Here is a 24,272-nt window from a genome sequence, read left to right as displayed (position 1 = left end):
AGTGTATTGATGATTATTCAACAACGATAATGGGTTTTAATTAGTCAACGTTGCTTTTATTTAATTAGAATTAGAGTTCAGATTTATCTGTAATCAAACGAACTTTTATTTACCTGAGGCTAAAATTATTGTGGATTTTTCTAACAAGTGCCCTGTCTGGTTAACACACCTAACATTCATCTACCTTCTTTTGTATTTATTTACTTTTTTTATAATTAATCTTATATATTTAAAAATATAATACCTAAAATATATCTTAACGGATGCCTTGAACAGACCGAATTATTATTAATATAAACTTCCAACCTACAAATCTAAGTATATTTCAAGACACCCAACTATGATAGTATGATACTGCCATATGGCACGACTAGGTAGTTCTATACCATGCATAAAACAGAAATAAACATGATTTCATCATTTTTGAATTTTTTTTGGCCTCATTTCGGATGAATCATTGAGCATTAAATATGAAAATTATGAAAGTTTGCTGAGAAAAGGCCCCCCCCCCCCCCTCCTGAGCCTCAGAAGCAAACAAATACAGGAATCATCTGCAAAAAAGACAATAACAATTGACAAACATACACTGGGTTTAAACAATGTAAAATAATAATAAAAAAAAGACTGCAGGCTTTGGTGTTTAGGATTTGTTGAGTATTAAAATGGCTTTGATCAACCCAAAAATCAGGTGGGTACCTAAGATATCTACGTTACGTCCAAGACCCGGCCACCGGCAAAATAGTAAGCTTATTGTTCTCAAATAGATGACTTCTTCTTTATTTTGTCGATGGAGCAAGTGGAATATACATGGAGCCCAGGACCCTATCTGGAATTACCTTTGGAAAATGATGGTGGTATGCCACTTGGAGTTGGCCTCTATACATATATCTGATATAATTTGCAGTAAATAATTATTTGTTATTAGGAATAAATTGTATATTTTTTATGTGTCTGTCTAATGGGTTACCTATTGAGTACTCGTTAAGATATATTTCAAATGTCATATTTTTGAAAATATAAGATTAATTAGAGAAAATAAATAAATACAATAGAAGGTATGCAAGATTAAATAGACAAAATATATAAATGCAAGAGGAGGTAATAATTGTTAGTGTGTGTATATACATGATGGTTTAGGTGTATTTTTTTTTAGGATGTGTTAACTAGTGCTCAATGGAAAGCCGTCAGAGAAACACATATTTTTATTTCTTATTATGTCTAGTTATCTTCATAAGTGATTGTTAATTAGTTAGTTGTTCCCTCAATAGAAATAGGTTGCGTGAAACTATCAAGTCCCTTGTGGGATGTCGTAGGATGTTATAATTCTTTATAGTATAGGACCCCAAAAAAAATAAATAAATAAAAGAGAGAGAGAGAAGAGAGAAAAGGAGGCGAGATTAGTTGACAATTCAAAATCATCAAGAACCAATCAAGCTACAAGTTTCCATCCAAAATTCTGCAGCCTGGTTTTCTTTAATGCTTCTTGGAGGGTCCAGATGATCAATGTCCCATATAAGTATGTGACCAGACGTGATTTTGAAGAATCCCTCAATCATTGTGAGATAGCCACAGCACAATACAAGTCTCAGGTTTCTCTCCCGTCAAGTCTTAGCATTTTACGACTGATTTAGAACTTGAAAAATTCGAATCAATTAAGGCAAGTCTAGTGATAGATAGATATATGCATTGAAATTGACTTAGCCCTTCTTTTATCTTGGCCAGAAAGACCACAAAAACTTTGATCATCCCTAATTTCCAAAACATAGTTAATATTAGGTAGATTGATTGTTACAATTTACATATTAATTTTTTACATTATGATGTTTCTTCTTCCTCTTCTTGAATAATTGTTGTAGACCAATTGATAGGCGAAGCTGAATGCTGTATTTGCTAATTCCAGCGTTGATATGGTGACCAAGAATTGGAAGTTAAATGCTACATTTCAGTAGTCTGACCAGAATTTGTCAAAGTGCAAAACATGACTCAAGCACTGAAACGTTGCTAAAGACTTGTTAACAGATGACCTGAATCATCCTAATAGATAGATTTATAATGGATTGACCGAGCTCGAATTTGAGAATGGTGTGTGTCAATACAAGTTGATAAATATGTAGAATGTAGATAGCAAGTGGATGAATAAATATGTAGCCCTTGGGACCATCTTAAAGCTCTGGAAAATGATCGTCCTTTGGACCAAGTTAGTTTTTCCCAACTTTCCATCCAAATCTGAGTCTTCAGCAGCATGATCAAAAACACAAGCCAATGAGGGACCGATGTTCAATTTTTTGAGATAACCCCTACATAAATTACTAATGTAAGAGTACTGGAAATCCTCGAAAATTTTTCTCTCATTTCCAGCAAAAGTGTTAATAATTTAGACTCGGTCAGTTTTTAAAACTTCAAAGGTTGAGAGTTTACTAGCTCAGTTTATTCATATGTTAGCTTCATTGTCAGCGATATGAACAAGCCAAATGGCCATTCTTTTATCCGGAAAGAAAGGATTCTGATCAAATGTGTTACTTTCATGAACAAAAAATAGTGTATATTCAAGAGTTGTAGAAACGTAATCAGGATCTGGATCAACATTGTTGTTCTCATAAGATTTGGAGTGGCAAACTTGTTCCAATTCCTATAGGATTTCACAAGGGTGAAACTTTTTAATTTTCTTTCGATGAATGTAGTAGCATCTGTCAAAATTTTAAGGGTCCAATTTGACAAAACTCATGCCCCGAAACACACAAGAAGAGACCAATGTACAGTGGTAATAACCAAGGGCTTTTGTTCATAATGCAACCAACCATTGAGATTTTCTCCCATACATTACTTCTTTAAACTTCTATCTTCCTAAACTTGAGGAGCTGAAGATTCAGAAACTTCTCAACAAATTTTCACGTTAGTTTAAAAGGGGGTTGAAAACCCTTTCTTTCCTTCATCAATCACCTCGATGGTTGCATGAGCAACAATGAATGACCAGCATTGGACCAACTTCTCATCGTAACCTAGTATTTCTGTGAAGGAAGTATTTTCAATTATTTGGTCGCTGTGAAGTCCGTCAAGATTGGAAGGAGGAACATGTGCAAATAGACAAAGCATGCTTTGAGTCCCAATCCACATCCCCATCACCTTATGCAATTCTCCATCAGCATGGTAATAATTTTGGCGTGGATTCATGAACTATGAGCAGCAATGGCCCCTAATAATGCTGAACATTTACTGCATCCTTTGCCAAGTTGCTTCACTGCTGGTACAGGGAACATGACGTTTTGTCATCATTTCATTGGTCCCATATGTCTTGGACCTAACCACGATCATGTCAACTTCACTGATTTACCATTTGAAACTTGAGTTTTGCCCTTAGCCCTTTTGAGTTTGGACCCTTAAATTTCAAGTGCCATGGTGAATTTGCAGAAAGGACTGCTCAAGTCTTGAAGGTTAGAAGACCAATGTATGTAGTATGCACCACTGTATGTTATCCATGATTGAACAAATCTACTAAGAAATTGTAAACCTGCCATCTGCAGGGTGGAGCTGCAGAAATTGTGGGAATTTAGCTGCTGCTGCAAGCAGCAAGAGGTTCCATCCATACTGACGGGGTCCAGAGTGAATGAATGTCTTGTCTCTTATGTCTAGATTGTTTAGGCGCTTATGATTCGCGTGCAATCTTGAATTATTCACATGTTTTTGCTTCTTAATATTTACAAGAAAGTCATTAAGCCTTCATCTAAGTTCCAAGAACTCTCTGGTATTTTCATTGTGCGGAAAAGAGATAATAATTGAGAGTTTCGACAAACCATACCTCCCAACAAGACAGGAACTGTTTTCTGTCTTTGCTAAAACCAAGCAAAATATCACATCATGTAAATATTAGGCCAATTACTTTACTACTTTTGCCATGTAGCGAACTGAAAATGACAATCACCAGCGATAAGAAAATTTTTTTTCTCAAGGTAGTGCTTTTGGTTTGTACTACAAACGATATGCATCCAATTGAGACAGCCCAGAAAGAGATTATTGTGCCATTTGCTGCTGCCTCGACTAGGAAAAAGCACTACACATTAAACACCACCTAAATGTCAAGCGAATAAAATAGCCATGGAAACCGGTGGACAACCCCAAAGGCATGAGTTTCAACAGCCTTCGCCTGCATCCTTTCATGAAAGTAATCTGTGAGCTAAAAAGAATAATAACTACAACAGCAATCAATGAAAAGAATAAGAATTCAAGAATGTTTCTGATTGCCTTAATTCGAAGTGAGGAGCTACAAAAGTACAAAGTTGAGTGAAACAGAAGTTCTCAATGAGCGACTGGCTCTGCTCAAAATATTGGCCGCAGACATTACAAAATTGATCGTGTTTGTACAAAAAGTCAAGAGTGAAAGGGATCAAGTTTCTACCCAAAAAATAAAAAGTGAAAGAGGGAATAGGACGTTCTAAATTTGTATTGGTGTGTGGAAGGATAATATATTGTAGCTTTGCTCTCCATATTTTATCTCTTTAGCTAAGCCTTTTTGTTTGGGACAGTTTCTCAGGCGCGATCTAGTGACTGGAGTGCCTTGGCGATGTTTTTGTGCCACAACTCTCAAACTCCATTTGTTACCAACAGCTGGTGAAAAACGAACTACATTTGAAGTCTGTCCCTTTAATGGCAGCTCATGAAAGGGCAGCACAGGGGAACAAGGAGTAGGTGTTTTCATCTCCAATTTCCCCCGCTTCCAAATTGAAAGTGACTGCTGCAGCTTGGACGGAGCCTGAGAAACACATAACACGGTCAGTGATCTGAATTTTGTCCGTGATGAACAACAAAATTGAAATAAGCTTAAAGCGGTATTCAAGAATACCAATAATGATATGAAAATTGATTTCCGTATCTCCCAATTAAAGTAACAAAACTGTTCGACTATGACTGATACCTGCTCGAGCTCGTACATCCAATCATTTGCAAATTCATGTAATTTTAGATCACCGAATTGTAGTTGACATAAATCGTTGGATCACCAAATAGATTCAAACTTCGGGAAAAAATAGAAATGCAAATGCAATGTGTTCAAATGGAAGAGGAACAAGGAATTTTTCTTTTCTGTATTTCACAAGCTTCAGGCACATGCTAAGCAATGTATGAATAAACCCTTTACTTTGAGCATCAATATTACTCGATTCAAAGTAATCCAAGAATGTGATGCAAGGGTTATTAAACTCACAGCAGAAAGAAGCCCAGAACCACCAAATGACAGGGAAGCAGCAGCAAATGGAGATTTTCCAGCTCTTTTTCCTTTCTGGTCATTTTCTTGTGAATCCTGATCTCCAACTGTACCAAAACTGGAAGAAGTTATATCTTCTTCGTTGTCCACCTCCTCCTCCTCATCTTCCTCGTCCTCTTCCTCTTGTTTGGGTTTAATTGTCTCAACTTCTGTTGGTTCAGATGGTAAAATATCATCATCATCTTGCAACCCTAATTCAACTTTTTTCTCCTCCTCTTTCTGCATCCTCTTCAATTCCTCATCCATATCTTCAATGGCTTCTTTCAGACATATCTCAGCTTCTTTTAACTCAATCTCTTGTTGTAGTAGCTCAATTTTAGCTTCACTAGCTTTCTTCTTCTCCTCAGTCCATTTCTCCAGTTTGTCAAACATTGGTTTACATGCATTCTCTATGGAGGTAATAAGACGCATCAAAAAGGATTCCTTTTTGACATTGACTTCTCGTCCATAGAACTCATCAAATCCAAGGGGTAGGAATTCAGCCTTTTCTGGATCAACATCTTCTCCTTCTTTGAGAGGAGGTTGCCAAAACAGTCGAATACCATGTTCCTTGTCATCAATATAGTTGATAATCCTCCCAGTTGGTGTATGCAGGATGAGGGGATCTTCAGTATATATGAGTTTTGACGGATCCTCAGGATCAGGCTCAGGTTCTTTGTTAATCAAAATAAATTCTGGCTTCTCATCTAAGTGAAAAGAACACATACATTAACTAGCAAACCAGATGGACGGTTTACTCAGTAAGGAGACAAACTAGTGAAGTGAACATAATCTGTATAGCAGAAAAACTAATATCCGTGCAGTGAAAAATCTATGCATTCGCCTCGATTAATTCAACAAGTATTTCCAAACTCTAAATCCAACAATACCTTTCCAATTCCTCCAACAAAAAATCAACTATATTATTTTATAGCAAAAACCAAGCCTCGCGTTTAAATAATGCAGAAAGCAAAACTTATAACTTGCTAGTTTTCCACATTTTGTTACTTTGCTTATTTTCCTAACTAACATCATAAATGAAAAGACAATTTCATTCCTATATCAGAAGAAACTTACACAGATGCTAATTGGGCTAATAAAAAATTATCTTCCAGACAAATCTAGAACAGCTTAGAGAGTATCGAACTGCTAGCCAGTCCCAGAACATTAGGTAAATTCCAGTTATCTTCGCATCTCCTCTCCATTTCTCAAGTAACTGATGGGGAACCTTACTTGAATTTAGATAATTACATCGTGTTATCCAAATTCTATGCTTGACAACTTCTCCCCATTTTGTTACTCTGCTTGCTTTTCATCCTTACTGCTATAGCAAGACTTAATTAGATAAGCAAATGACAACTTTGTGACATCAGGGATCTATTCTGCTCCAAGTGCAACTGATTCACTGGTAAACTAGTGACCTGAGATGAATCAGTTTTCTGGTTCTATGAACAACCATGTCGAAAATATTAAGTACCGGACTCACCTTTCAGGCAAGTCCACACATATCTACACATGGTTCTTCAACATTCTCAGAAACAAAAATAGGGCTAAAACAAAGAACTCCACCACCAATCAATCCACTAAGATAAAAATGTAAATATGGAATCAACACATTGTAGACCAGATATTAAATGTTTATCTGTTTTCAGAAACAAGCTCAGAGAATGAAATTGGAAACTGAAATAGTCAATGATTTTGCACAGTTAGAGCCTGTGCAGCATCATACTCATTTACCTGAAGAAAACAGTGAATGTGTTTAAATATGAGATTATTTCAAAAAAATTATTTGGAATAATAATGCGGTACTTTTTGTGACATGATGCATGTGAGATAAAAGAAATGGTTGAAAGTTGTATTTATGATGCAAGCAGCATAAGATTTGCAAAATTTTTCCCCAAATTATGCTATCTAAATGGACCCAATCTACTCAAAAGGGGATTGGAAAAGTCATACCCTTGGACCACCAATATTCAAGTTCAGCAGGCATAGGCAACCTCAGTGGTGCTTTATAGAATGAGTTCAGCCACATTTCCCTCTCCTCATCCACCTCATGCACATACATTTTCCAATAATCAGGAACCTGCCATCCAAAGGCAAATTTTAATTTTCTGGAAAGCTCTAGTACTGAATATTTGACTACTGATATGCATCATCCAGCTCACTTCATAAAACTGATTGATGAAGCCTGGTGCCATCCACACATCATCTTCTTCATATAAATAGGGATGTTGAGGATCACTATATGGACCTCTCTCTTCTCTAACCACTACAAAGGCAAATCAAAGCAAAAACTGTATAAGTAAAAAGCAAAAAGAAAAAATGAAGGTCAATGATGATATATTAAAATGGTTATCAGTAAACAAATGTATATAAGGTCAAAGCAGCTTTAAGAGAAAATAAAGGCAATTCACAAAATTTCCACGGTGTTGAATATTTATACTAGTATTGCTCATGATGGGTTAGTTAGCATTCAATTAGACGGGTTGGTTAGCATTTCATATCCGATCAACACCACTTCTCCTCTAGAACATTTAAAGCACAAAAAGTAATCTTCCAAAATTAGCCATATCACCTCCATACTGCAAAAAAAAAAAAAAAAAGAGGACCAATAATGAAGGAGGCAAGAAGTACAACATACTTCCGTCAGGTTTATTGACAAACATCCTAGCTTTAGCTGCTGCTACTTCTGCTATGGCTGCATGCATCTGAAATATCATGGTGTAAGCAACATACAAACACCTGGAGTTAATATGTCGAGCAGATATGCATGTATATACATAAAAACTCACAGCTGATATATTGGCGTCACAACCATAAGTACCCTCCAATAGTTCTCCAAAATAAAAACGGCCCTGAAGTGAAGTTCACTGTCTATCAATAGATAATAATAGGTAAGATATGACAGTAGACACGAACATTCATAGTACACTGTCTTTACATGTTTACTACAATGATCAGAGAACTCAATACTTGAATATCAAGCACAATTACGTGCTGAAATATGCCTATTTGCATATGCAATTCAAAGAGAGAAACTCATAATTTATTGTGCACACACAGACAGACACCCTCAGACAAACACAAAGATAATAACTTTCATGTAATTTTTCTAAGAATGCAATTGCTTAGTTTAAGAGATGCACGAGATTAAGTGCCATGAACAAAAAGAAAGGAATAGAAGAACAGTCAAGTTCACAAAGAGCCACATTCATGTACTTACAAATATTGTACGCTCATTAACTTCATATACACCGCAACCATGCATTCTACCATGTTTCCATTGACCAGCATAGCGATACCGACCTTTCTCCCTGGGATCAAGATGAATCAATGTAATAACTTCCTCAGACACGAGAAGCCAACTCATACTACATAAAAAATTAAACTTTGTCTGCCAGGTTGTATTTTTTTCTGCTCTATGGAAAAGAAAGAGTTACATTACCATAAACTGACTCTTTATTGAAATTGCACAACCAAACCAAAGAAAGAAAAACTCACGGTTTTGCTCCAAATTGTTTAACCCAATCATCTCTCTCATAAAAAGGGATTTCATAATTTCCACCAATTAATTTCATAGTATCCTCAACATCCATTTCAAACCATTTTTTGTCTTCTGGAGACATATAATCTCTTTTTATTATTTTCCCTTGTGCTCGCATCTTTGCTTCAAGCCTGCGAAACAGACAAGGCAAAACTGAATACGGAATAAAAGGCTACTTGCACTATGGTTGCAGCTTATAATAGAACTAGATAGGACTGAATTAGGAGGTTTAGAGAACCATGAACATACTTGGACCCTGGCACAGGTTCTATACCAGGTATCTCAACTTCAACAACACCATGACCTTCCATGTTGTTCTGAAGCCATTCACCTTCATACCTGTTAGCAGAAACAGAAAATGTCTAAAAGATTTTCAAAGCATTATCCCATCCATCAAGCAAAGTGGACCATAAGAAGCAGAGTTACTATGGGATAAAGGTGTTTCATTACAATTACAACTAACAACAAACCTGACTAGCTCATCCTCAGCAACATAAACACCTTTGCCATGTGCTAAGTCATCCCATACAGTGCCTTCATACCTTGAATTAACAAAGAGGTTAGCATGGACGAAAATTTTTTGGAGGAAATTAATTTAGAATAACAAACTGGCTTATAAACAATTTCATCAGACTGTCTCTGGTCTCTGCATGTCAAAGCTTCTACATCACTTCAACTACAAAAGAAGAGACAAGAAAGAATAATTTCTAATCTTCCACATAGCATTACTTGATGTAATCTCTGCTTCACAAAGAAATATCACTCTCCAAGCTATATTCAAGCTAAAAGCCCAGAGCTTGTGGTCAATACTTAGGGTAAATAATAATTTGTCATATAATTATTAGATAGTTCAGTTCGGTAAATCTTTAGATTGCGCACTGCTTGTGATGAGGAATTTTATAGTCTATTATCAAGATTTTCAGCAAATTTTCCTCAAACTCAGCATTTTTTCCTTATTTTATTTTTTAAATTTTAATGTGGTACTAAGCAGTCAGGAAAAAAAGGCAGGAAACTGTATAACACGAGTAATTTGGACCACCAGTAATTAATTAAGCGAGGATTTCATTGAAGCTCACATGTTCTGAGCTCTGAATGCTGTAAAAGTTGAATCACCCAAGCATATGAACATGAAGCTTGGGGACAAGATAAATACTTAAGCATATGAGGTGGTACTCAGTACTCAAGACCACACTCAGTTCAGTAGTTCCAACTTTCTTTAGTTCCCTGAACTGCATTAGCTGTAAACAAGCAATGGAAAACATGTCGCTTCAGCACTCCGTGATATCAAAATTCCAATATATCCATCTTCTACCTTCTACTATAATGTACCAAATTAGCAGAAGTGATGGTGAACATATAATCAAATGAAGAGTATGATCGATAAGTACTAAAATGCTGCCCAGCTGCCCATTCCAATTTCATGTCCTACTCTACTCACACGTCCTATACGTTATGCATATCACCATGAAGCCAAAAAACCATGATCGTCTCAGGTAAAGAATACACAACTAATGGCTTTACAAAGCCCAACTATATTCAACAATCAGAAAATACCCAAAGGAAACTTTACTTTCTTATGGAAATATCCAACACAATCCAATATCAAGAACATTTATAAAAATCAAACTTTCTATTACTAAGTTAATCAAAAACCAAGAAACGAAACAAGCAAGATATTACTAAAAGACTTCAAAAACCTTTTATCATTACTTAACGACTGCTACTAGTGCTACTTACGAGCTGCCATCGGGGAAAATGTAGCTAACCCAAGTCAAGAACTCCTCAATTCTATCAAGCTCTTCAATAGCGGCCTTGGGATTGGAAATATCATAATGGTCATCAGGAATCACAGGAAAATGCTTCCTATAAGGCACGTAAAAGGGCGCAATTGGCGGGTCTCTTCCCTCGCTCACCATGTCCTTAATAGTTTCAATCTCATCTTCATCAGCCCAATTGGGGTCCCACCCCGGTTTGGTCATTTCCACAGGAGCATCAGCCCAAAGCTCCTTCAAGTCTTCCTCAGTCCAATTTTCTTTATCCTTGGGAAAATCGAAGAGGTCTTCGTGGTACACTATGTCTTCTTCCTCCTCTTCTTGCTGTCTTCTTAACCTCTTCGAATTCAAGGCTTTCATGAACCTCTTAATGTTAGCTTCCGGAGTGTTGTTTTCTTCATCGTCTAAGTCTAAGTCGGCCTCCCCCGGGCGGGTGTATATTTCGGGTTCGGACTCGGAGTCCGAATCCGAGTCAGAGGAGGATTCTTCCTCGGGTTCTTCTTCCTCTTCTGGCTCTTCTTCTGGGAATTCGTCATCTGGGTTCGGGTCATTTCCGGGCTCTTGTGCTGAGTTTGGGTCGGCCATTGCTGCTGCTGCAAGAACTGAAGAAGATAAGGTGCAGACTGCAGAGTGAACTAACAGTACGGCGTATTATATAGAGGCGGGATAATGGGAATGCGAAGGTTGTGGAGGGTGATTTAGTAATTTTATAATGCGGATTTGAAAAAGAAACATGGAAAGAAAAAGATGGCAATAATATGTTTTCCTATTATTCGAGAGAACTTTTGAGATTTTTTGGTCTATTCTTTTTTAGCTGACATAAGTCAATTTCAAAAAATTGTTCTAGTATTATAATATTTTGAAGTGCTTCTAAAGATGCAATTCAAATAAAGCAATGTTTTCCTCTTTTAATCATAGAGAATCAACCTTCTTCTTAATTCATATAAATAAATTAAATTAAGATTTTTTTGTCTGCGTATGTTAAGTGTTTGTACAGGTTTAATTAAGTAATTTTTTTTAAATTAATCTTTTATACACTGATAATATATACACTTTCACTATTACATGCATGATACATAATCTAAATTTGAATTTAAAATCTAAATTTTGCACATGTGTCGTGCATCCAATCGTGATAATGTATATATTGTCAGTGTATATAAGATTTACTCTTTTTTTTTTTTATATATGTATCCTTCATATTTGAATTTGACACACTTTAATTAGACTGAAATTTTCTTTCTTTTTTTATTTTTGAGGAAATTATTAAATTTAAAACTAACTATGTACTAAATCTGACCCTTTTCGCTTGTTAAATAAATTCCATGCTTCTCTTGCTAAAATAATACGTAATAACAATAATAATGGATCATGGACGAAGCATCTAACCAAACTTCCAAAGAAATGTATTCTGTGCTTTCTTGGTTCAAGATTCCTCATCTTTATTATCAGTTTTATGCCTGTCTGCATGCAAGTATTCATTCGTGTCCTGTTAAGAGAAGTCGTCCGTCATAAGTAACAAAAAAACATTTTTTTTAGGGTTAAAAAACAACATAAAAATACATGTGCAGAAAAAAGAATGACACAGATCCTGTTCTCCAAGCAGTCCTCTTATTGACAAGAATCTACAACAAACAATTGAATCGATTAGATCAAAAAAGGACCTTCCGTTGTCAATAAACTTTGCTTCAGTCATAATCCTAGTCCAGTTACGATTTTTTATCAGTTTGTGAATCAAATTATTTTACATCGTACAAAGTCATCTTCAATCACTGGAGTCGGTTCAATGATCAGAAGAGGGTCTTTCAAGTCTTTATCACTATCAGATTTAAATATTTGAATTCTATGTCTAACAATTGAAAGTGAGAGAAAAAAAAAAAAGAAGAGTACATTGGTACTTATGCATCCATCATTCGAGTGTGTCGTCGTCACAAAATTATTCTTCTCCTCCTAATTGTTGTTAAGACATGTCAACGGTACAACAGTGTCGCGAAACAAATCTACTTTAAGAAAGAGCTGAAAAGGAGTAGCTTTTAACTTGCTAATGTTTCTCTAGGAAATCCCGTAAATGTAAGCTATTAATTACCGAAAACATTGGGCAATTTTATGAGTCAAATTAAAAAGAAGCATCAACGACATAAATAGGGATAAAAGCAGGGATTTTCGCACATTGTCTCTGAGTGAAATTTCTGATTTTTTTAAAAATAAATTTATCATGTTAAAAATCTACACATTTCTCTTCTTCTTTCCATTGCTAATCTTTACTTCTAAATCCAAATGCTCTCCTGGTTCTGTCTGATTCTTGAAAACAAATTCTACAATTACAAGATGTTACGACAACAACACAAAATAGAGACCCCGCATAAATCTGGTCACCTGAAACTGCCATAAATGCCAAGTTCTCTAGTCGTCTCTGCAAGAATTTCAGTACGATGACAAGAAAATCACACATGCTTATAGGACCTCGAAGAACATATATATATATACTTGTGATATATGCTCCTTCAAGTACTTGTGATTTGCAATTCTGAGAGGACAGATGATCCACAGAGACATATTTAACATTTATTACCTCGTAAAGGTAGGTGGGCAACCAGTTGCTGCAGGGATGATCCTGGATTTCCACCTTCAAAAACACTGCCACGAAAACATTCTCAAATAAACAACTGCAGCAGCAAGTAAAAAGCACATACTGTAGTGAATCGATCAGTAAACTCAAAAGGTGTGAGAAGCAGAAAGTGTAGAGCATAGAGGTTTTTCTTGGGACACGCAGGTCGACTGATGAAAGACTGAATTGGTTAACCATGAAAACCTATCCAAAAGAATCAAAGTTGGATCGGTGTCAGTTAAACATATATTCAGCTAATGCTATCCAATCCATGGGAAGGCAAAAATGAGGTTAATCCAAAAGGTAAGAGTAAGACTCCTCTAATCCTTGCAATTTAATTTACTCAAACCTGTATCCTGCAACCTGGTGATCAAGACTAGAAGTCCTAATTGTGCAATGCAAAAACTGGATGTACTTCTTGTAATCACGCATTCATCACTGCCAAGTGACAGCAACATCATTCTCCAGGTTTTGACCTACAGGTTGGTGACAGAACCTACAAGTTAGCCAGGACAAAACTATTACCTCCATAATTATACTTGTGTTGACAAATGTTTGGTGAAGATATAGATCTGTGATGCTTATTATTGCATCGTACTTGTATTTCCTTGGGATTACCCTCTTAAGAAGATGGACCTCCAGACTGCGACACATGGAACAATATTGTTAAATATATTCAGATCTTATATACTCAGCCTGAGGTTACGTTCCAAGTTTCGTGTGCTTGAAACTCTAAGCTTTTCAATTGCAATAGCTGATGCAAAATTTTATCATCAATCGTTTATGCCCAACAATATACCTCTGTATCAATTAACAGCAAATATGTATGTCCCGCTGCAAGTCAACAGAGGCGCAGTAATTAACATCAACTTCGACAAGACAATGGCATACAAGCGAACAGTAATGTCAATACATTTCTCATAAAAATAGTTAAAAGTTCCATCGAGATCAAGGAGTTCACAAGATTGCGGAATCGGGGAGAAATCTGATAAAACATAGTATTAAAATGAAGTGGCTCGCGGCATACTGGCTCCTAGCTTTTGTAGCTCTTAATCGGGCGTTTATCCTAATAAGTTATTTATTATACCTGCGTGGTACAGAAGCCAAGGCACGTTAGAGGTGCCCCAAGAAACCACTGGACGCAGATTGCATCGCCCCCATACTAGCAAAAGTTGCCAGTAAAAACTTCAGGAAAGTTTGAATTAGGCTGACCTATTTAGATGGCATCGCTCCCTACACCCAAATCAACCAAATCCATTTGGGTTGCAGTAGTCATGACTCATGAGTCCTAAGCGTTAATAATTTTGGTTAATCTTGATGAAAGTTTGAATTAGGCTAAACCATGCCAAAAAAGTTAAAAAAAAGGACTTACACGCATAATTCTCAAACTCATCACAGAGTTTCATCCTGATCCAGATTGCCAATCTTCATTATTGCATCCGAATGTTCTCGTGGTTATGTCAAGTTCTTGTTTTGAAACCAAATTCTACTGGCACAACATGCTATAGCAACTCATCAAAATGAAAAAGGAGAGAGATGGATAGTACAACAAAGATACAAGATCCAAAGGGAGGAGTCATGATTCACGCTTCATCATCCCACTCCAATTAGCCCAGTGCACAAACAGCAGCCTGCCATATATATTGCTGGCAAGTCGCATGCCCACTGTAAAAGCCAGTGCAGCAAGTGGAACCTGCTTTGCTAGGGGTGATGCTTGAACCAATCGATCCAATCCCTTGACAATCTGAGAGCGGGAACCAGAAGAAAGTGGAAGGAGAACACCTGGTGACCAATGAGAATACTGAATTAAAGCATACGAATGCAGAGCAGCAACTCTTTGCAGGAGCAATTCAGAATGTGTCCCTTTCGGCTCGGAGTTTTATTCACAATGGTAGTCAATTGTGTGACATCACATGGTTGGTTGGATTAAACCAGAAAATCACATTTACCAAGCACCTAAAAAGTTCGATTTTTCATGCATCTAGATGGCCATCAAGGAAAAATTTAGGAAAGGGAAACCGTTAACTAACGAGGAACACAGACAAGTAATAGAGAAGAATCACAGATATATAGGAGATTGAACTGCTCTGTTTGGCTTATAAATGACTAAATCATCATCAGAGATAAATATGCAGAGAAATGAATTTCTTAGGTTGAGTAGTAAGAGGTACCCTACCCCAGAGGGCAGCATTTTTAACCATGTAGGAAACAGGAATGCCCTCTTCTGACTTCTTGGTGTTCCTGCAACATCAAAGTAGAAATACCGCATAAATCTGTTGCAATTTGGAACAGCCATAATGCCCAAATTTCTAGTCATCTCACAGTCAGTTATATAACTTCTTAACAACTCAATTCTTCAGTTTCCCAGCTGCTTAAAGGGAAAGCATGGAGGTGGATATGAAGGTATTCTTTTAATAAATTCCTGACTGAGGAAAATGTGATTGCATTGTAACAGCTTATTGGGTCCTCAAAACTTTGCTCCTTTAAGTTTATCGTTCAAAATCCAGATTCTAAGAGCAAGATGAATTATTTAGGTTCATTTAGGTTCTGCTAATGGCACTGAACAAGCTGAATTATTTGAGACATAAACCAAAGTTCTTACTGTTTAGATTTTGAGTAAGAACCTCAGAATGAGTTCCAACGATGATGATAGTTTCTTTAACTCAGTATCCCCATACATAACAGTATAACCAGACCATCAAAAGCTTAAAACCACTTTGTTTCTTAGTGTAATATTAAGTGGTAAGAAGAGGTTGTCCAATTAGAATCTTTACCTATTACCAGTCATGACAAATTTAATTATGTTGTGACGAGTAAGCCCACAACCAAGTCCAACAGCGCCAAACAAGATACCCTGTATTAAGCATGAGAATTGTGTAGTCAATGAAACAGAAATAGTAAACAAGAATCACACCCTGAGACTCCCATTAGGTATCACACAAGAACTAGGAGTGCAAGAATGCAATACAGAGAAATCTCCAACAACCAAGCTCGGCAAATATAAAGGGAAACAGTCTATATACAAAGATTTATTTAATAGGGGATGTGATCCTTTACTTCTTCTAATCTGCCTGAAAGTACTGACAGTCAATAGATACATGTAACATTTATTACCTTGTAAAAATAGGCAGCAACCTGTTGCTCCAAAGAAAAGTTGAATCCTGGACCTCCACCTTCAAATATACTATCATAAAAACATTCACAATTAAGACATTTAAATACTTCGTTGGAACAGCAAGCAACATGCACAGATTACACGAACTTAGCAAACTCAAAATGTCCAATAAGAGAAGAGGTTATGAACAAAGAGTTTTTTCTTATGAGATTCAGGACAGATGCAACCTTATTGGAGTGAAATGGTCAGTAAATTTTAGTTGAAAACCTAATTAAAGAATCAATATTAGGGTCCATAACAATTAGTAAGATGTATACAGCTAAATAGTTTCCAATGCTTGGGGGTGGCTAGGGGAAAAATGAGGTTATGTATTTCTGTCATTGAATTGGAAAGGGAAAACTCCCTAATTCTTGTACTTGGATGTACTCTGCCATTTACTCATAAATGTATCCTGCAAACTGATAACTAAGCCAATAAATCCTGATTGTCCAATGCAGAAACTGGATTTACTTCTGCAGGACATCACCCAATCATCACTACCTAAGGCAACAACCTGCGGGATTTGACCTACAAGCTATGACAATAAATATTACCTCAATAATGCTCCTTCATATGTCATACATATATTCCCTGGATTTGCCATCATAAGATGGACTCCAAACTGGAACATATGGAACACAATTATTCACATCTTTTATGCCTGCCAGTACATTCAAGTTTGTAAACATGAAACACTGAGCTTTTGAATCACTATAACTATGTTTCAATTCATTGCTCAGCGTTATCATCAGCAGTTCATCCCAACAATACTCTTGGTTTTCAACTACCCATTTACAGATTAAAAACCATGTTTCCATACAAGCCAACATGTACGCGATCATTATTACTGAGACAAGATAATAGAATCAAACAGTAGTAATGTCAATGTATATCTCATAGAATTAGTCCAAAAATCCATCAAAACCAAGGAGTTTGTAAGCTTGCAAGATCAGAGGAAAATCTGATAAACAATCTAAAAAAAGTGGCTTGTGTCCAAAGAATATTAGTTTTGAAGCTTGTGTTTGCACGTTGGTCCTAAAAAGTATTATTATACCTGCTTGGTAGAGAAGCAAAGGCACTTTGCAGGTGCCCCAAAAAACCACTGGAAGCAGATGATAGTGGCCCCATACGAGCATAAGTTGCCAGCATTTTATCCAGAGCAATGTTGGCTGCCACCCCAAACAGGATGTCTACAGCGAACAATTTAGACCAAAACTCCTTCCCCTTCTTCTGAAGTCCGGAAAATATTGAAGAAGAATAGCGAGTGACCACCTACAACACATGATGATAGCAAATATAAAAAAAAATAAAAAAATAAAAAATTGGATAAACTAGTGAAACCAAAATGGAAAGTTGACTACAAAAGGCCAGTGTACAAGCTAGATTTCAACCTTCAATCAACAGCTTGTTCCTCTAAGTTTACATAAGCTGCATTTTAGCATATTTCAATACTTTCTAGCAAATGCAAGACAACACAGTTGCACAAAGAACGGTAATCATGCTGGCTGAGATCACTAAACTTTAAGAATCCCAAATATATCATATTGAGCATTTTCACGAGAAAAGTAGGCCGTGACAAGCAATGAACAGACCCCAAGCCCAAGCCCCACGTCTCCTTCTCTCATCGTCAAAATAAGAAGAGGAATAAGAAGCTGAAACAACAACGGCTAGGGACACCGAACAATGCTACAAGAACTAAAGTGAGCAATTTAGTCTTGCCAAGCAACAGAATGAACAGACGTGAATAAATTGCCCTACAATTTCTTCACATATTTACCTCTGTCACAGCTTTAAACAGAAATGGATCAGCAAGCTCAGGATTTCTAAGTATCCAGCAGGACGTCATCAAGAAACCCACAGGCCCCATCAACCCCTGCATTTCATCGAACTAATTAAAAGCTGGGCATCGGAAAACTCTTGCACTAGAATTAATTAAGCAACAACAGTATGCAGATGTATGAATTGGTAAAAGAACTAGAGAATTTCGAGCCAACAAAAAAAATTTACCAGAATTGGGATTTCCCTATTGTCTTCTCCTCCAGGACCACGGCCACCACCTCCAGACGGCGGCGGTCTCCCGTTGCCGCCATTTCCGCCGCTTCCAGCGTTGCTGGTTTGCTGACTCACTTGGCCACCCTGAATAATTATTTTACAGTTTGATTGCGAAATATTAAAGGTATAAGCTGAGTTACAAATTGAGGGAAGTTGACGCCCAAAGCCGCCAAATCCAAACATCCCATTCTGGGCTGCAGATTGGCTCGTTGAGGATTGGGGCTGCGTTAGGAAACAAGAGGATTGGAGAAGGTAGGACATTTGTAATAATTAAAGAGGGAGCACTGCAGAACAGAATCTCTCGTGGAAAGTAGCTTTTTAATGTTAAACTGAAATACGGCGGAAATCCTGGGACAGAGCCTTTTTATAGAAAGAATCTGAATATTTGTCCTTGCGTGCGGGCAGTTTAGTTAACGCTCCTAGATTTTGGAAACCCGGAAAAAGTCGGCTTTTGTTTTGTTTCAGCAGGAGTTGGATAATAATAATAGGCCCCGCTTGAGTTTGACGCCAGATTGGAATTTGGTAGACGTGGAGTTTCGTTTCGCATCCGGGCACAAGCCACCAACCATGGGTTTTGCTCATTTATCAACCTAAGGTAGACTAAATGCTTAGGAAAGTCTCCAAGGGTGCGTGGTTTTGATGACGTGTCAGTTCATGATTTGCTGAAATGTTGTCGTCCTCCAGCTGCTCACGTGACTTGATGGTTGGAAATTGGGATATGAATTCCGTTTGTGAGCCACCGAGTCTTTTTGCTTGCATCCAACCCACTAAAGAGAGTGATAATAGTAGTAATAGTCCTTTTTCTTTTTCAAACACAGTGGTTGGCCTATTTCTCTTTCCCACCTTACCTACTGTCAGCCTTTTTGGTCACACCTACTGGATCAGAACCATCTTTTATCTCTCCCTCTTTGTTCATCGTCTCTCTCTCTCTCTCTCTCTGTTTCTTTTCGTTTCTTCATCTCCGACGAGAAAGCCCCCTTCTTCTCTTTCTCTTTTCTTTGTCTTCGTCTTCTGATGGAGAATAATGATAAGCCAAAAAAGATGGTTTATATATATACTTTTAAAGGTTCTTGTTTCTTCCTTTGCAGAACTTCTCTAGCCCTCATTTTTTTCTTTTTTTTAAAATGGGTTGTAGTTGTCTAATTTACATATTTCTGATGTTGCAGGTGACAAATTGGAAATTACTTCCGGCAACCTGATGACATCTTGCAAGTCTTTTGTTTCCTTTTCTAAAGTGCATTCTGTATGCTTAAAAGTTTTGATTCTTCTAATTCCTGCACTTTCTTATGCCCGAGTTCTTTTGTACTTTTTTTTTTTTGTTTTCTGAAGAAACCGTGTTGTGGGTTTTTCTGTTTTTTCCCAATAGAGCAAGGGATCAAATGATAAAGGAGGCATCTTTTTCAGGTTTGAGGTTATGTTTAATAGTTTTTATCAATGATTTTTTAAATCAATAGCCTATTGTTGTTTTTTTGCTTGAACTATTTTTATTTATCGGTAGCCTTCTTGATTTTCAAGTTTAGAAGAGATTTTTGCAGTTTTTTGGGACAAAAACAGCTTGGATGAGTTTTTAGGAAAATTGCCTTGGTGAGTTTCTTGCTACGGATTTATGTGTTTTGGACTATTGTTATCTAAGCGCTTTTGTAACGTTGTCTTTTTTATGAACTGACTTCAAGTTTTTTCCTCCTTTTTTTATAACTGCTGTTGGTATATGCTTTTACCGTTGTGGCGAGTTCATTTTAAACTTCCTGCCTTTTTCTTTCTGTTTTCAGTTTTTCTTTCTATTCTTGTGATTGCCTGTTTTACATCCGTATGGTATGCCTTTTTTTGTAGAATTCGCTGGCCTTTTGATTCTTGCAAGGGGCCTTCTTTGAAGCTAATCCTTTGTCATTTGTTGGGACAGGAATTCTGTTGCAGGTCAGATGCTTATTTATTTGTCTTGTTTGCTTTTTCCTTTTGTCGTACATTCTTTATTTAGTTGCCACTTTTGCTTTTCCGTTTTTAGTTCATGCATGAGTATCACCTCTGCGTAATAGTTGTTAACTCGCATGTAAGAGTTGCCATGCATGGTTTAAAAAATTTATGCTCTGTTCTTTTTGCTTCTTACTTTTTGGCAATAGAGCTGGTATGCATGCATGTTTTTTATTTCATTGTATCATATATCTTATGTTCTTTACAGCAGTTCGTAAATGTTGTTTTTGTTCTTCTTTACAATCATTCGACTATAGTTTTTGGTGGCTATTGTAAATTGCCATTGGCTGAATTTTTTTTTTTTTTGGACTGATGGTTCTTAGTCATTTAAGTCAGGTGGATAGAAATACTATTCGTCAAAAATGGTATATTGAAATGTCACAGAGTGAGAAGGCTGCACTTTCATGTCGGAGGCATGAAGCCAGGCTTTTGGAAAAAAAGGGAGAAATCCTCACGCTCTTATGTTCATAGGGTACCGTTTGGTTGCATAGAAACCGGTGTTTGTTTTCCTGGTTCTACTCTTGAGGGCGATAGCAAGCTACTCTTGAAGGCTGTGGTTTTACTCCTCGAGGTATATGTGCCGTTGTAGTATTTTACTCGTCTATTCTGTATCTGTTAGTTTATTTAGCCTTGTGTCAGATCATTATCTTTGAATGGCTTCACGTTTCTGTGCCATTTACGATTGAAGCCATCTATTTTTGCACATTACAGCAGCTCCATTGAATGACATAGTTCAGGTTACAAAAGGTCAACCAGAATCTAGTGCTGGAAAAAAAACTGTGTCTTCTCATCTTTGGCCGAACGTTTGGCCTTCTATTAATGATCAGCCTTCTTAGCACAGTCATAAAGAAGTCTTACCTAAAGGATTGCCTGACCTCTTAGATAACATTACAGTCTTCAATGAGAACGAACAAACTTGTGATTCTCAAAATGTCAACCAAATAACATACTTCAATCTTTAAAGGACTCAAACTCTGGAATCCTTAACTCTTTGAACACTCCGTCTTTAAATCGTTTGTCCAGAGACTGTGTTTCCTCTTCTATTGCATTGAATCCCTGATCTTTCAGCATTCCGCGAGGTAGAGATATTACTGCATCCAACAAATCATTCTTCTTGCTTTTCTTATTCAGCCTTTAGTATCGTTGTCTTTCATAAACTATTCTTAATAAAATAAGGCCGTCTATTTATGCACGTTGCAGCAACTCCATTCAATGACAGAGCTCAGCGTTAGAAATGTCAGATAGAAACTAATGCTGGAAAAAGGAAGAAAAAGGAAAAAAAAAAGGACATCTATCTTTTGATTCCTTACCTAATGACCAGCCTTGTAAGGGGAGGCATGGAAATGCATTGTCTAAGGCATGGTCTCCTATTTCAGAAGTTAACATTGCGATCTCTTAAGACAATGAACAAACCTGTGGTGCTTGATGTTAAAATACAGCTAACATCTTTGAACCTACGCGGAACTTGAATTCTAAAATTCTTGGTTCTTTGCACAGTCCATTTTTGAATTGCTCGTTAAATGACTGTATTTATTCTTCTACTACATTGAATCTCCAGTCTTCTAGTACTTCTCAAGATACAAATATTATTATGTGTACCAATTATTTTGCTTGCTTTTCTTGTTCAATCTCCGGTACTTAAAAAAAATTCTTCTCCACTTCTAAGATAATGTTGTGTCTTTTGGGCACCTTATTAGGATTTGCCATTGCAGATATCCCATCGATTCAGAAAAATATGGTGGTTCATTCTCAAATAATAAATGATGTGTCGACTAACAAAGATGGGACCAGCAAATCATCTGATATTCCTGTTGGTTTTGCAACTCGAACGAAGGATCATACAAATGCTATGCCGACAAGAACGACGCAGTCAGGTTAGTTGATATGTAGGTTATGCTGAAAGGGGGCAAAAACGTTTCATCCTTGTTGGAGTATCGTATATGTGATGAATATGTATTTCTGTCCTTGAAATATTAAAAAAAAAGAGCAGCTGCTTATAAAATCCTTGAGCATTAACTGCCTTAAGCTTGATTATGATACTATTTGATCATTTGTTTCAGGAGGGCTCCCACAATATATGTTAACATTTTCTCTTGGGAAGCTGCAACACAATTTCCAATAGCAACACAGACAGCAAGAGGAGGGGCAAGTTTCTCTTCCTACTGTTACTGACTGTCCATTTGAGTATCAATGTTAATTATTATATATTCTAAGCTGAATATTCTGCGGATCTTGGCAGATGCAATGGGGCTTGGGAAAACTGTGATGACTATTGCTCTGATTCTTGCAAGGCAAGGCAGAGGTACCCTGAGGATTAAGAATCGATTGCCAAAAGTGAGGGTGATACAGAGTACATCAAGAAAAAGAAAGAGGAATCTGATCTCAAACCTTTTAGAAAAGTGAAAGGCAACACCCTCATTATTCGTCCTATGGCGTTGCTTGGCCAGGGAAGGTGAGTCCCTATAATATATTTGATTCAGCCAGAATAACAAAGTTTTCTGAGTTTGTATGCATTCTGAATAGGTTTAGCTACATTGTTCTGAAACTGCATTACTGATTTTCTGATCGTATGTTAGTTAATGGATAGGCACAAGGATATACTGTCGTCTTCTCTGAATAAGAATTTACTGAATGAACAGGATGAACTTGAAACACACTCAAAGCCAGATAGCATCTCCGTTTCTGTCTTTTTTGGTGGGGATCGGAGCAGTGACCCTAGAGTGATTGCTGAACCTAATGTGATCTTGACCACATACAGTGTCTTAACAGCTGCTTGTAAGAATATAAGCTAGCTATTTCCATTTTTTGTTACTTTCCACCACCGAAATCCATTTACTTGCAGCTTATAAGAATGAAAAGCTGGCCATTTCCATTTTTTTTAGTTTCCACCACTTAAATCCAATTGCTAATGCTGCTTGTTCTTTTCCCCTGTTGAAACATTTTTAATGATTACTATTTTATATGTTCAACACAGGATGGGGAGAATAGCATTTTCCACACAGTTGACTGGTACAGAGTGGTTTTGGATGAAGCTCATACCATCAAGTCCTCTAAAACTCTAGGTGCCCAGGCTGCCTTCAAATTGTCATCCTATTGCATGTGGTGTCTTACTGGTACCCCTCTTCAGGTATGGCAGCAGCAAAGAATTCTGGCATTAGTTGAACAAGTGCCCGAGTAATGTTTTTCCTGATTGTTATTAAACCACTGGCTATTGTCTAGCATGTATCAATTAAGGTCATTATCAATTGCTGCAGAACAAGTTGGAAGACCTTTATAACCTACTTTGCTTCTTGCATGTTGAACCATGGTGTAACTAGGCTTGGTGAACTTTATTATTTTTTTTTTTGACAATTTTATGGCTGATGCTCGAGATGATTTAAAAACAAGCAGTTAGTATTCAGTTTTTGCGTCACATTTCCTAGAAAAATTGTTCAAAGAGTTAAAGATGGCCAAATCTTTTTTTTTTGTTTATTGTTATTTTTTTAATCAACATTATAATGCAAATGAGCTTGTTCCCTCGCTCTTCCCATTTGCTGAAATTTGTTTACTGCTTGTTATAGGTGGCAAAAACTGATTCAGAAGCCATATGAGAGTGGTGATTATAGAGGGATAAAGCTGATCAAGGCTATTTGGAGGCCACTAAAGCTCTACTATTTACAGACAGAAGTGATTATCATTTCTTTTAATGTAATAACTGTTTCCTTCTATTTCTTCAACAGCTTATAGTACTTTCTTTTTTTATCTCCACCAAAATGTAGATTTAACTCAACATCTCCTGACTACTCTACAGGGAAATATAGTTATATGTTACATCAAGCCTTCTCCTTCTAGATTTAGACTGACCAGATATGTAGCTCATGAAATAATCACTGCCTATGGATGAAGCTCTCAATATTGACAACCTCAACATCAACAATCTCAAGATTAATGACTGACAA

At 36.8% G+C, this 24,272-nt stretch overlaps 2 protein-coding genes and 2 long non-coding RNA genes across 9 annotated transcripts; 2 read left to right on the top strand and 2 right to left on the bottom strand.

The window, feature by feature from the left end:
* Positions 1-1,222: 1,222 nt before the first annotated feature.
* On the top strand, positions 1,223-3,725 carry LOC140010605 (uncharacterized). Its single transcript, XR_011817811.1, has 2 exons — positions 1,223-3,431; positions 3,522-3,725. It is a non-coding gene; the product is annotated as an uncharacterized lncRNA (long non-coding RNA).
* Positions 3,726-4,218: 493 nt separating this feature from the next.
* LOC113706557 (protein TIC 100) lies at positions 4,219-11,188 on the bottom strand. Its single transcript, XM_027228484.2, has 11 exons — positions 10,518-11,188; positions 9,251-9,322; positions 9,030-9,119; positions 8,738-8,911; positions 8,460-8,550; positions 8,029-8,091; positions 7,878-7,944; positions 7,402-7,505; positions 7,193-7,319; positions 5,198-5,943; positions 4,219-4,747 (listed from the first exon to the last, which is right to left on the bottom strand). The coding sequence occupies exons 1-11, from the start codon at positions 11,135-11,137 to the stop codon at positions 4,430-4,432; spliced, it is 2,472 nt and encodes an 823-aa protein (XP_027084285.1). The 5' UTR covers positions 11,138-11,188; the 3' UTR covers positions 4,219-4,429.
* A 2,575-nt stretch (positions 11,189-13,763) lies between these two features.
* LOC113706529 (protein RETICULATA-RELATED 1, chloroplastic-like) lies at positions 13,764-18,920 on the bottom strand. 2 transcript variants are annotated; one of them, XR_011817810.1, is made up of 8 exons: positions 18,322-18,920; positions 18,092-18,187; positions 17,369-17,586; positions 16,275-16,344; positions 15,935-16,014; positions 15,337-15,401; positions 14,533-14,942; positions 13,764-14,448 (listed from the first exon to the last, which is right to left on the bottom strand). XR_011817810.1 is itself a non-coding variant. In XM_027228454.2 (7 exons), exons 1-7 carry the CDS (start codon positions 18,625-18,627, stop codon positions 14,737-14,739), a joined length of 1,041 nt encoding a protein of 346 aa, XP_027084255.1. In that variant the 5' UTR covers positions 18,628-18,920; the 3' UTR covers positions 13,764-14,736. The 2 variants fall into 2 exon arrangements, 1 of the variants encoding a protein (XP_027084255.1); XM_027228454.2 differs by having other exon boundaries at positions 13,764-14,942.
* Positions 18,921-19,243: 323 nt separating this feature from the next.
* LOC113706539 (uncharacterized) lies at positions 19,244-24,272 on the top strand. Of its 5 annotated transcripts, none has more exons than XR_011817808.1 (10): positions 19,245-19,432; positions 19,533-19,770; positions 19,882-19,950; positions 20,197-20,280; positions 20,658-22,208; positions 22,395-22,479; positions 22,574-22,786; positions 22,974-23,109; positions 23,309-23,461; positions 23,895-24,272. It is a non-coding gene; the product is annotated as an uncharacterized lncRNA (long non-coding RNA). The 5 variants fall into 5 exon arrangements; XR_011817809.1 differs by having other exon boundaries at positions 19,250-19,432; positions 19,533-19,950; positions 20,658-20,905; positions 22,047-22,208; XR_011817807.1 differs by having other exon boundaries at positions 19,250-19,432; positions 19,533-19,950; positions 20,658-20,905; positions 22,032-22,208.

Source organism: Coffea arabica, chromosome 1e (assembly GCF_036785885.1).
Source record: "Coffea arabica cultivar ET-39 chromosome 1e, Coffea Arabica ET-39 HiFi, whole genome shotgun sequence".
NCBI lineage: Eukaryota > Viridiplantae > Streptophyta > Magnoliopsida > Gentianales > Rubiaceae > Coffea > Coffea arabica.
The sequence above is the reverse complement of the archived record's forward strand: the minus strand, read 5'-3'. Positions and strand labels throughout refer to the sequence as shown.